Source organism: Thermobia domestica, chromosome 8, assembly GCF_964235325.1.
Source record: "Thermobia domestica chromosome 8, izTheDome1.hap1.1, whole genome shotgun sequence".
In the NCBI taxonomy this organism is placed as follows: Eukaryota; Metazoa; Arthropoda; class Insecta; order Zygentoma; family Lepismatidae; genus Thermobia; species Thermobia domestica.
In genome coordinates this window covers 175,049,687-175,063,521 of record NC_137461.1, presented here as the reverse complement: position 1 = coordinate 175,063,521, position 13,835 = coordinate 175,049,687, and the positions used below count along the sequence as shown (strand labels likewise).

Sequence of the window (13,835 nt, the reverse complement as noted above, 5' to 3'; positions counted from 1 at the left end):
ACATGACCCGCTGTTATCTTGTGAGGTTTCAGCCGTTCCTAGGAGTTAGTAATAAAGATTCGTTCAGAAACAATATAGAATGTCAATCTTTGGTAATGAACTGGTCAAGGTAGTAACGCATTTCTGCTATGTAATTACAGTTGAATTTCGTATTTCTTTCGTGACGTTTGTAACTAAAATGAAATTTATGCAATGTATTTTTAATAAGTTTTAATGAATGATTAATGATGTTCGAGATGATTAGAAAGAATGTCTTGGTGCTTGTAAAGACCGGTAATGTTTGTCCTTTTAAGTAGTAGTAAAAGAGGGATGCATATTGATAGTGATGAAGACGCAATTAGAGCCTCGTAAGTACACGATAATGTAAAACGGCGGATGCAGTTCAAGTGATGTAGGCCCTCAATTTAACTACGTTGTACGTATCGTATAGAAAACAGATATATGTAATACTGATGACTGTAATCCGGTGTGGCATAATGTGAGGTTATTGAGGGTGGGTATATTTCTCTTTTTAACACCTTAGTCCTTATTTTTACTTTGAATCCTGCTAAATGCAATGCTTCATTCTATTTTTGGTGCTGAGAAAAATAGGAAATAGAAGTTATGGTGTGTGTGTGTGTTTGTTTCCCGCAAGTTAAAGCAAAACGAATGTTAATAGGAGTTGTTGTTCAATTGTTGTTCAGTTCCTCCTCGTTGGACATTCTCTTTAATCCATTGACTGTCATCGGGTGCAACGAGGCTGCTTCTCCCCCAATTAGAATTCTTAATAATTTTTACGATAATTATTATTCTCTGAAAATGTGATCAATTGCGGATTTTAGAAAATTATGTCTCAACGCCATATTGTATGTCCACCATAATACATGTGTCTGTTGTAAGCCGGGATCAAACCATAAACTTCAGGTACGTGACGCTTAGCCTATGCCATTGATTTATCCTGGTTTCTAAATTGGTACTTACGTACCCAATCTGGATGTAACCTGTTTTACATTACGCCATATGTTGTTATCTTACGAATGTTTAAAGTGAATATTAATAAATCGAGTCAGTAGTAAGGGCCTGACTTGGCCGAACTCTTAATAATTCAATTTTGGGTCCCCATGCACTATACTGAATGAATTAGGGATGCTTTGGCCGGGATTACGTCACCTATTGAAATTTTGCTTATGCTTATTCAGGGGCCATGCACGTTGGTGTAAATGAGTCAGAGGTACCTTGGCCAGACTATGACGTCATTGAATTGGGAGTATTGGATCAGAGGTCATGATGATTCTTTAAAATTACTAAAAATATGATCTTGATGATTCATTACGTTATGAAATAGTACAGGTTTACGAATGCTTTCGTTCCCTTTTATGGCATAAAATTTGGAGATTGTTATGCATGGACTAACACGGGTGCAAATGAAATCTTTAGTTTTACGTCCCACGATTATGCCGGTTAGGCTAAAGGCCCATACAGTAGAAGTGAACGCTCTACCACTGAGCCACCGCACCTCTACTGGTATGAATGAATTAGAGGTAGTTGGTTCGAGCTAATATGTTTGTTTGACGTCACTGAACTGTGATTTTTAGCTTGGAGCTTATGATGGCTTGTTTCGTTCCCTTTTATGAGTATAAAATTACCAAAACAAGGTTTGATCTCTTTCTTGATGACCTATTACATTATGAATTAGTAGACCCCAGTAATACTATAAATTAGTATTAATATGAAACTCGAAAACTTTGGGAGCTCCTCCGTGGCTAAGCGGTTAGCGTACGCGCCTTTGGCGTGGGAGACCCGGGTTCGATTCCCGGCGGAAGCTCATGTGGTTCGGATTCCACGTTAATCAGTAGGTCCATGTCTCATATAGCCTCGCTGCTGAACGGGACGTTAAACCCAAAATCAACTCAACTCAACTCGAAAACTTTGGAGTTCCTTTGTGGCTAACCGGTTAGCGTATGCGTCTTTAACGTGAGAGACCTGGGTTCGATTCCCGGAAGAAGCTCATGCGGTTCGGATTGTTATCCCTTTGATGAGATGGACTAACACTGGTGCAAATGAAAAATCTTTAGTTTTACGTCCCACGATTAGGTTAAAGGAGATGGTGACGATGAGAAAGGAATGAAAGTGTGGGAGGAAACTGGAGCATGGCAGGGATCACTCAGGACACATAAGATCACATTGATTTACATCAGGAGTTGGGGGGAGGAGGGGAGTATCGCACCTCGTACTCTTTGATGAGTATAAAAAATATTAAAATTTGGACGTTTTTAACTTATCCTATTATCTTTCACGAGACATTTTTGTTATATAATAGAGTACAATGGTTTACTTTTTGGAAGTTATCGTTCCCTTTGGAGCCTTATTACGTTATATGGAGGCATATTTAAAATTATTCCCTTAAATTTGATAAGTACTATGTGATCCATTTTTTTCCGCTTCAGGGGTGAACATGAATACAATGCAATCGTCCCGAGTTCAATTCTTGGAAATGTTGAATTTAATGTCCCCACCGATGATGAGAAATGATGAAATGAGAAAACATCATAAACTTACTTGCTTGCGGATTGAAGCTGAGACCTCACACATCAGAAATAAGAGCTGAGTCACCATGGCCCATTGAGAAGTTCAGTTTGTAATGGTCCCGAGTTCGATTTTGTGTGTGTTAGTTTAAGAAATGTTGAGTTTAACGTCCCCTTGAAACGATGATGAAAAAATGATAGGAGGAAACATGAACTTACTTCGTTGTGGATTGAAGCAGGAACCTCACTCGTTAGAGACAAGCGCTGAGCCGCCGTACTCCATTCAGTGCGAACAGTTTCGCGTATGAAAAGAAGACGAGCAGATTATGTTACATTACACATTTCAGTGCGAGCAGTTTATACTAGGTTTATGTTTCATATAGAAAGATAGAAGATCTGTGTTGTCATCTTTTTTACTTCGTGTGCAACTTTGACCTTGAAGAAAACCTTATTGACTCAGTGCAAAGCATTGACGTATACACATAATCTTATTGTTTAGTTGGCTGTATTTAGAGATGAATCAGACATTTAAGGTTGCTGGTTCGAATCTAGTTGTGTTCGCTGTAACTCAGGGTCTGAGCGATACTTACCGAAATTTTTCCAGTGTTGCCAACACTATCAGAATGAATCGATTCATTTAGTCGGAGCAGTTTCGTGACGAAAACTGATTTTTGTTTTGCACACAAAATTTTTTTCTGAAACAGAATTTTGTTTGTACATAAAAATTTTTCTGAAACAGAATTTTGTTTGTACATAAAAATTTTTCTGAAACAGTTTTTGTTTTGTACACACAAAAAAATTTCTGAAACAGAATTTTGTTTTCGTACACAAAAAATTTTTCTGAAAACATTTTTTTTTTCGTACACAAAAATTTTCTGAATCAGTTTTTTTTTTCGTACACAAAAAATTTTCTGAAACAAAAATTTAGTTTGATTTTTTTTCCGCAAAACATTGATTTATTTTACCGGTAAACTGATTCAGAAAAAAGAAATTGAAATCGCAGTACAGGAAAAAGAATTTGATTTTAGGATGTGAAATAAAAACACAGAATCATGTTTTTGTACATTTATTTTTAGCATGTGAAACAGAATACAGAATTTCTTTTTTCTTCAAAGGAAGACGTGTCCGTGACGGGTACAAATTCTGTAAAGAGAAAATAAAACATATGAATATTTATTTTGTTTCCTGTGAAAGAAGAAAAACAGATTATTAACATCGAACTAACTGATCAAGAGAGAGTGAGGTGAGAAAAGAAACGCAAATGTGACGTACCTGAATTCCTTTTTTTTTTCTCCACGGGTTTCTGCAAGGTGATGTCATCTGAGTTTTGTTTCCGCTGTGGCCTCGTTGAAGCATGTCCCGTGTTGCGTTGATTCTTTGCCCCGTCTTTGGGAGGCGTTGATTCTTTGCCCCGTCTTTGGGAGGTGATGTTGGTGGGATTAGGGGAAAATATGGCTGTTATTCTGTTCTGGCTTTTTTATACCCATAGGGCAATGTCTCGTATGTGTCTGGTATTAATCGGCGTTTTTTATAGTTGAAACTGTACTTCTTTTCTTCAGGTTTTGTGACAAGATGATGATCGTGGGTTCTGTAAATTTTGTGCGGCGTGCTAATGGAGATTTTTTCATTCGATTGATTTATGATCATTTGCTCCAGACTATTGAAATTTAACTTTTGACTTGCAGTATAATTGAGTGTAAACCCACGAATTTTGCATACATAACTGGTTGATTTCGTGTCGGGGTCGTAGATTTCCAAGGCGTACTGTTTCGGGCCACCAGACACGAATTTTTTAATGTATGCTTTTGGTCCAATTGATTCCAGTTCATTTGACATTGAACCAAGAAATACTTCTGGTTCTATTGTGGGCTGTGATGGTCGCTGCGTGAATATCACGGAATCTGTATCGAAATATAGTACTCTTTCTTGCAGCAATTCTAAATATTTGTAGAGTTCCAGACGAGCTTGACACGTTGTAAATGCTCCAAGGATAACATTAGCATTGTGATTTTGTACTGGAACATCATCTTCATACTGCCAATAAAGGTATAACATCGAATCATTAACAGGTAAAATTTGGTTGACTTTTATGTCTGGAGCAGTTAATTTCTGATACAGTTCTTTGGGATCATTAATGATGGTCGTTTGGCTGAAATTGTCTCTTATAGCGAGTCGTCCCCAGAAGGCATTCAAACAGAGTTTTGCAAGACTACGACGTGCTGAATTTGTCATTATATTTGCTGCATCCAAAGTTATGCCTTCACGTTGTTGTACCATTTGGATATACTGCTGCTTTTCTTCTTCGGTGACGCAATTGGCAGGCCAACCAGAAGCTTCCAGCTTAGATTTCAAAAATGTGTTAATGTATTCGCTGAATAATCCGCCAGTCTTGGTTTCTGGATCATATACGGTGATGTCGTAATCCCAAATTTCGTAAATTTCAATGACTTGATACCCAAGTTCAATGGCTTTTTGAATTTCATAGGACACCCACGTTCCTGTTAGACTTCGTTCACTGTCCGAATGTGTACATTCAGAATCTTGATTTAATGCTGTGGCACAGGCAGCACAAAGTGGAAACAACAACTTCTTATTTGAGCGAAATGGCAGCACTGGATGAAACACATTTCTGCTAGGCAAAATCTTCAACTTGACCAATCCGTTGACAGTTTGAATGTCGGGCATTTCTGGATCTCCCTGTAGATATATTCGTGGATGCCCTATTGGATACCGTCCACATTTATTCACATAAGGATACAGGGAGACGATATCCAAGAATTTTATTTCTTCGTCTTCATTTTCATTTGCGACGTGATACAATTTAATGGCATTTACACGGCCACCATAGAAACTGTCTCTTGGATTTAATGGTGTCTTATTAATATAAGGATGTGTGCTTAAAGAAGAGGCCAATGCTGGATTGGATTTTAACACTTGACGAAATTCACATTCCCACATTTCATGTACTTTATATCCCATGGATCGTAATAATTTCATTTTACGTTGTGTTCTCTCGTAGCGATAGTTCATCGTTTCTTCGGAGTTCTCATAAATGGGCTGATCACGGCCTGTAGGGACACATAGTGGACAGCCATGATAAAAACAGCCGGCATGCTCATACACGTGTTCCTCTTTAGTGTCGGGATCTTTGTAGTAACCGTCCAGATGAAAACCAGCAACATAAACTTCTTTTCCTCTCGCAGCATGCAGAATTGGATGGCCCTCTTTTTCCTCCATGTAGGCAAGCCACTGCAAAGCAATCCGTGACTGATTGTTTCTGTGACGGTATCCTCGTGCAGGAAGAATGCTAATAGTATTGGGTTTTAAGAAATTTCGTCGAAATACTAAATTGCACGCACTCGCCAAAGTGATAGCCTCCAGGAAAGGATTGACGTGAGTTTCTTGTTCAAAAGTGGTCATGAAAGATATACAAGCCATTCGAAGTACGTTGACGTCCTGGACACAATAGTTCACCAATTCTTTTTGAAAAATAAACGTATCGTTCTGGTGTTCGTTGTACCATGTCATGAATTTTTCTCGTTCATCCACTTTCATTTCATCTGCACCATAATAATGGATGTCCGGTAATTTTCCCACATACGTTTGATTTGCAGCAGTATTAAAAAAGTGTGGAAAATATCCTTTGGTCGCGGGTAAATGAAATGCCTTGGATAATTTACTTAAAGCCATTGGCATGAAATTTAAGGAGTCAATAAACGATAAGTGATTCACTTTCATGCTTAAAATTTTTGCTCCGTTCAAGATCAAAGTAGGTTTCAATTCATGTTCTTCCACTAAAGATTTAAGAATAAAATGACCATCATATCCCTTACAGTTATGTGCCAAAGATACAATAAGTTTGATGTTGGGTCGTGGTTGACGTAAATACGCAAGAAAGGCATTGATCGGATCATCTTGAAAAACATGTTCCCGCTGTCCACAAACTTCACACGGATGATGTATATCCTCATCTTGAACACAGTTGTAACATACTTGTTGGGCCACCAGTAAATTGGGCTTATGAATGAACGTGTCTTCATCGAAGAAAGTATCCTGTGTGGCTTCGATATCATAGAAGACAATCATAGCCTTCTTGGCATGTAACACTGATGGAACTCCAGGTTTTAATTGAGTCGTATCAGGCTTCATGTAGCATTGGTGAGTAGACGTAACGTGTTTATGACACACATTACAAAAATAATCAGTACAATCATGTTTTCTTTCCCCTGTACGGACAAACGAATAAATGCGTAGACATTTGGCACACTGTTTCACCATCTTGCATATTGGTTGGCCTTTATGGTATGGTACAATCAGATGATTTGTATAACATGTTTCACCATAAAATTCACGATTGCATTCTAGGCACTGTTTCTCCGTATTGGTCTTACTGCATGGTGGCTTCTGCAAACATTTCTCACACATGGCCGAACAGTTCTTAACGTGTCTGTTAATATGATCATATTTTTTGTGGCATGCAGCACAGTAATAGTTGGTAGAAAAAACAGACGTTAATGATGTGATGATGTCATAATGAGAATTGATGCACATTAAATTGATTGGAATTTTGTCTTCGCCACCCGGCCCTTCATACAGAATATCTTCTCCGGAAAAGCTAGTGTATACGGTAAGTTTATAATTGGTCAAGTAGCGTTGCAATTGTCGCAATTCTTCCACGGATCCCCCATGCTCTAAATTCACTGATGATTTGGACAAAAGTTCATGTACACCAGGGAGAACAACACACTTGCTCTGGTCGTGATATTGTCTGTACAGTTTCTTGTTCGTATCCTTATATTTCTTTAGACCAATAGCAATCACAATCGCATAAGCTAAACATTTCTTGTGGGTGTTTTTCACTCGTAAAATGCCTTTCTTGCATTTTAATAACTCGTCGTTTGATAAAAGACCTCGACGCACTAATCCAAATCCACGGGGCACATCCACATGATGAAAATGTACAATGAACGGTTCGTTCATGAGAAAACTATCGTTACTTTGAAGGATGCGATCAAAGGAAGCCCATAAAGTCTCCAGTGTCAAATTACTTGCACGCCGAAAAGATAAATAAAATGGCTTGTTCTTCTCATCATGAGATAAAATCGACAATCCAACCATCGATGATTCGTCGACATTTTCCAATAAGTAATCCAACATCTGTTGAAAGGAAGCCTGAACCCATTCAACAATATCGGTGCCACTGGTCGGAGCATTAATTTGAATTTCAAGCATTCGTCCTTCAAGATTAAAACGCCGATAATGTCTATTGATTTCTCGCAAGACAGTAAAGCCAGAAGTAGCCATATTCAAATAGGGAAAAAGGTAAGGTAAGCAAAAAGGAATAGGCAAAGAAAACAAATATCTAAAACGAGAAAAAAACACGAATTAAAATTGAATTCAGAGATCACTACGTTATCAAAATGACTACACGATCAATCCTAAAAGAATTATCATATCTCAAATAGTTCTACTACTGAAACGTTTTATTGTCGTCATACTGGAAATCAAACCCGGGACCAACATCAACATGTAATTGACCTAAGATTGTGTAGTGATAAAAAGAATGAATGAAATTGTTTTTCTAAGCGTGCTAAGAGAATCATTGTAGTAAGCATTTTTCCTCTGACACTGAACTTTAAAACGTACGACGAACATGAAACGAAAACAAAATCTCATGCGCTTGCTTTTCTCGAGCTAAGGCAAGAAAGACTCGAATTCGTTTCTCGGCGGGAGATCAGATCCCACATTAAACTGCAAGTCCACGTCTCACGTTGTAGGGAACAAAATCGTGCGTAGTTTCTTTGTTTACGTTAATGGTAACTTTCAGAAACTGAGCTAAGTGGTTAGCGTTACGCACCTCTGGCCCGGGTTCAACACCCAGTATGCAATCAGATTCAACATTAAGCTGTATTCCTAGCCCCCACTACTGAAGGGACGCTAAACCAAAATCAACAAATTTCACGTGCTTACTTCTAATGTGTGGGATGTGGCCCGGGTTCAACACCCAGTATGCGCTCAGATTCAACATTAAGCTGTATTCCTAGCCCCACTACTGAAAGGACGCTAAACCAAAATCAATAAATTTCTCGTGCTTACTTCTAATGTGTGGGATTCCTAATTCGATCCCCGGTCAAGTAAGTGAGGGTTATTCTTCCATTTGCTAAAATATTTCATGTTAAATAAAAACAGTGATAACAATGTTATCCTCATGCAAAAACACTCCATTGATATTAAGAAAACGCGGTTGATACTTACCTCAAATTCAAGGAACGGAGTAAAGTCACGCTGTCACTAGAGGTACACCTACGTTCATTCAAGATCTTCGTGGAAGTAGGATTTGAAAATGAAATTAAGAATTTTATTTAGATCTGAAACGTGTTCAACTATAAAGTGACAACACTATCAGCCAATCAGAAACGAGGAAATGAATCAATGACATCACGGAGAACCAATGAAAACACAGCTTTCATCATGTATCATGAGCCGAAACGTGATGTAAGAAACAATCTGATTGGTTGTGACATTATTCACGTTTTTCTCCTTACACATCAATCGTTACGACATCTAGTATCGCAATTTTGATAATGACATCATACCGTTGACTCGTTAGTTTAATACGACATTCAAATTACCACATCTAAAATGTGATTCATTTTCCTTAAACTTGATTGAAAAAATGTAACACTCATCGATATGTTACGAAACTGTCTTTGACATAAATGTAAAGTTGAGCTTTAAAAGTCCGTCAGCTGAGAAAAATGCTGATGTAGTAAAAGCACATGCTGCAATTTCACAATAACAAACTTCTATGCTTAACAACGAGCAGAAATGTGTAATGTAACATAATCTGATCATGTTCTTTTTCATACGCAAAACTGCTCGCACTGAAGTTGGCATGATGGCTCAGCGTTTTTTTTTTTTTTTTCTGATGTGTGAGGTCTCTGCTTCAATCCGCAAGCAAGTAAGTTTATGATGTTTTCTCATTTCATCATTTCTCATCATCGGTGGGGACAATAAATTCAACATTTCCAAGAATCGAACTCGGGACGATTCCAAGGTATCCATGTTCACCCCTGAACCGGAACAAAATGGATCACAAAGTACTTATCAAATTTAAGGGAATATTTAAATATGCCTCCATATAACGTAATAAGGCTCCAAAGGGAACGATAACTTCCAAAAAGTAAACCATTGTACTCTATTATATAACAAAAATGTCTCGTGAAAGATAATAGGATAAGTTAAAAACGTCCAAATTTTAATATTTTTTATACTCATCAAAGAGTACGAGGTGCGATACTCCCCTCCTCCCCCCAACTCCTGATGTAAATCAATGTGATCTTATGTGTCCTGAGTGATCCCTGCCATGCTCCAGTTTCCTCCCACACTTTCATTCCTTTCTCATCGTCACCATCTCCTTTAACCTAATCGTGGGACGTAAAACTAAAGATTTTTCATTTGCACCAGTGTTAGTCCATCTCATCAAAGGGATAACAATCCGAACCGCATGAGCTTCTTCCGGGAATCGAACCCAGGTCTCTCACGTTAAAGACGCATACGCTAACCGGTTAGCCACAAAGGAACTCCAAAGTTTTCGAGTTGAGTTGAGTTGATTTTGGGTTTAACGTCCCGTTCAGCAGCGAGGCTATATGAGACATGGACCTACTGATTAACGTGGAATCCGAACCACATGAGCTTCCGCCGGGAATCGAACCCGGGTCTCCCACGCCAAAGGCGCGTACGCTAACCGCTTAGCCACGGAGGAGCTCCCAAAGTTTTCGAGTTTCATATTAATACTAATTTATAGTATTACTGGGGTCTACTAATTCATAATGTAATAGGTCATCAAGAAAGAGATCAAACCTTGTTTTGGTAATTTTATACTCATAAAAGGGAACGAAACAAGCCATCATAAGCTCCAAGCTAAAAATCACAGTTCAGTGACGTCAAACAAACATATTAGCTCGAACCAACTACCTCTAATTCATTCATACCAGTAGAGGTGCGGTGGCTCAGTGGTAGAGCGTTCACTTCTACTGTATGGGCCTTTAGCCTAACCGGCATAATCGTGGGACGTAAAACTAAAGATTTCATTTGCACCCGTGTTAGTCCATGCATAACAATCTCCAAATTTTATGCCATAAAAGGGAACGAAAGCATTCGTAAACCTGTACTATTTCATAACGTAATGAATCATCAAGATCATATTTTTAGTAATTTTAAAGAATCATCATGACCTCTGATCCAATACTCCCAATTCAATGACGTCATAGTCTGGCCAAGGTACCTCTGACTCATTTACACCAACGTGCATGGCCCCTGAATAAGCATAAGCAAAATTTCAATAGGTGACGTAATCCCGGCCAAAGCATCCCTAATTCATTCAGTATAGTGCATGGGGACCCAAAATTGAATTATTAAGAGTTCGGCCAAGTCAGGCCCTTACTACTGAGTCTTGCACTATTGGGAGAAGGAAAGTTGTGAAGTGTTGTGATTAGTAGCATTTAATAGATCAATTATCCGAATGGGATGGGTCTAAAATTTAGGGGTGGTCGCGAGTATTGACCCGCTGCGTGGGCCTGTATGCTAGTGGCGGCCTATGTCGTCACGTTTTTTCTGTCGTTGTTGTGTATGTAAAGATTATGATGTTGAAATGTTGGTTGGGTTCAATGCAAAGTACTGAGGGGTGTGAGTGGGAGTGCCCTTTCACCCTAGTATGAACAAGTTTTAGCTATAGTTTGAGTGTAAGGAGTGTTAGTGTTATTAAAATTTTCTCAAGTGGATTTGGTGGGAGGAAACTACTCCAAGAAATGGTGAACGTGCCCTGGGATGGGGCATTTTATTTTTATTCTTTAATGATTCTCAGATTATTACGGTATATGATTTTCCTGATACTTTGCAGTTGGTTGGCCCCTTACGGATCTGTATTTTATCAGCAACCCGCGTTTGCCACAGCACTGTAGATTACTATATGTGTGATACAAAAAAGGTAAGCGGGTTAAGGGGGGCGAAAATCTTCATTCTTGTTATTTTACAGAAAGCGATTTAAAAGTGCAGTGGCAGCAATTATTAATTCCTTTCATAAATTAACGTCATAATTTAAGCAGGATTAAGGGATAAGCTCTTGCAAAAGTTGAATATAGTAGTATTTCTCACATTCGTGAATTAGTTGTCATCATCTCTTATATGCGCTATTTCTTGTAATAAATTATAGAAGAACCAGTGTTATGGTGTTCCTAAGTCCTACATAAAGTGATGGTAGGTTTATAATTCTTCCCGATGCATGGTATTGAGAAACAAATGCATGTTATGTTGAAGTTGTATAAGTTTCGATTTTTCTTTCGAGTACGCTATTCTTGTCCGCATAAATGTCATATTTAGTTTTAAAAAAAAACGAACTGCTCATGAAATTCCACTGTCTGTATGATATTGCTTAAATGGGAAGGTCTTCCTTGCTATACAGCTTAAAATTGAGAAAGAAATGTTTTGGGGATAAGTGATTCTTTTTATGGTTGTCCTTGACGTATTATGACCGGCCGGGTTCGGTTTCCCATGTTCGGGCTATTGATTTATGTATTTAAAGCGGACTTAGTGGTTAGAAGGAACAAGCACTTCATTCTGCAGGTGGTAGTGGTTAGAGTAAAAATCATGCAAGCCTCCTAATTAAATCACAAACCAAAAGAAACTCATGCTGAGGTTGCGCTTGCGCGTACCCACCATCCTTGACGCGTCAATCTTTTATGCTTGCAGAATATACGTAAGTACTTGTACACAATACAAAGAATTCCTGCGGTGGTTCATGTAAGAAACGTGGAAAAGATAACTGAAAACAAAACAAATGCATAGGATAAATTTTATTTGATCAAAAGGTAATTCACATGTTATATTTACTTACGTGCACCTTTTTTTAATATATTTTTATTGACAAATCTGTTTCTATATATTTTCAGAACCTTCTAGCCCATTTTGATGTATAATTAAAAAAATAAAAAAATGAAGGATTAATTTAAAATGGTATAATATATTATTGCTGGTTTATGTTAAGATTGGTGATACACGACCACCTAAGGTAAACGCGCCTGAATTCGACAGGTACCCGAATTCAACATACCTGTGCTTAAATGTTGTGAAATAAGCATAAGATGTCATCCCTGCAATCGTGAATAGAAGTGGCAACATTATGGGAGTGTGTTTTCTCGTGTCAAAAGCACTGTTACAGTAGATGAGTCATACGCATGGAGAAAAGAAATACATTGTTGTGTGTGTGATACACTCTTCGAGAAAAAACACAATCTTAAGAAAATCATAAGTCGGCTAGTTATTTTCGTAAGACTTTTATTAAATTAGGTTTGCTTCAAACAAATAGTGGTACTTTAATGTTGTAAAGGAGTTTCAATCAGTGCGTTTTATTTTCTTATGTGAGGACAAAGGTTGTGATGTAACATGAACGGGGGGTTGTCGAAAACACGAGACTTTATTTGTAACGTGAACCGGATTTCGACAAGGTTGTCGAATTCATGCTCAATAGTGCAAATTTAATTTTAACTGAATATCTAAACGTACAAGTATGTTCAAAGTTTTTCATAAAGCTATTTGTTGCATAATTCTCCGACAGTTGTAACCTCAGTTTGACGTGGAATGTCGAAATCAGGTTCCAGCATGTCGAATTGAGGATCATCGAAGTAACTACTCACTTCAGAAAATTTGAGTTGTGTTGTTTTGCCCGTCTGATAATTTCTGCATAATAATAAAACAATATTTGAAGCTGAGAAGAGATTACTACTACTAATAATACCGACTTAATGTTTCACATGGATATAATTGAAGGTGTCGAATTCAGATACCGCAACCGTCGAAACCAGGTGAAGTATGTCGAATTCGGGTTCCATTGGCGAGTTCCAGTTTCACAAAAATTTCTAACATTAACATTTGAGTCTTGAAGTGACTTCTAGTATTAGTAGAGACTGTACATTTCAAGGAAAAAATGGGCCAACACCGACCAATATTATGGCCACAATAGGCGATTGATTTTGAAAAAGGTCCTTAACCTGTAGAAATCCGGTGCGTATACCTTACAACACGTTGGTTCACTGAACATATCACTGCACTACACATTAATTACAGGGAATTTAAAGGGGGGGACTTAGAGTTATTCCATGTAGAAGAATTCAGCAACTTTGTCTTCTTATTCCGACGATGATGAATTTAACCTCCATCTGGATTACATTATCTCACGCTTCCTCTTCGCAGAGTTTAATGTGAAATTACTTGAAATACAATAAATTCAGACTAACACTAATAAATTTGTATTTCTACGAATAATTTACTATG

At 37.9% G+C, this 13,835-nt stretch overlaps 2 protein-coding genes across 2 annotated transcripts in view; both read right to left on the bottom strand.

Annotated features, from left to right (window-relative positions):
• The window catches only part of LOC145693356 (uncharacterized), a 1,437,468-nt gene that overhangs the window by 1,041,741 nt on the left and 381,892 nt on the right, over window positions 1–13,835 (bottom strand). The gene's annotated exons all lie outside the window — the stretch shown is intronic.
• LOC145693358 (uncharacterized) lies at window positions 3,438–9,278 on the bottom strand. Its single transcript, XM_081769284.1, has 2 exons — window positions 3,777–9,278; window positions 3,438–3,647 (listed from the first exon to the last, which is right to left on the bottom strand). Exon 1 carries the CDS (start codon window positions 7,806–7,808, stop codon window positions 3,963–3,965), a length of 3,846 nt encoding a protein of 1,281 aa, XP_081625410.1. The 5' UTR covers window positions 7,809–9,278; the 3' UTR covers window positions 3,438–3,647; window positions 3,777–3,962.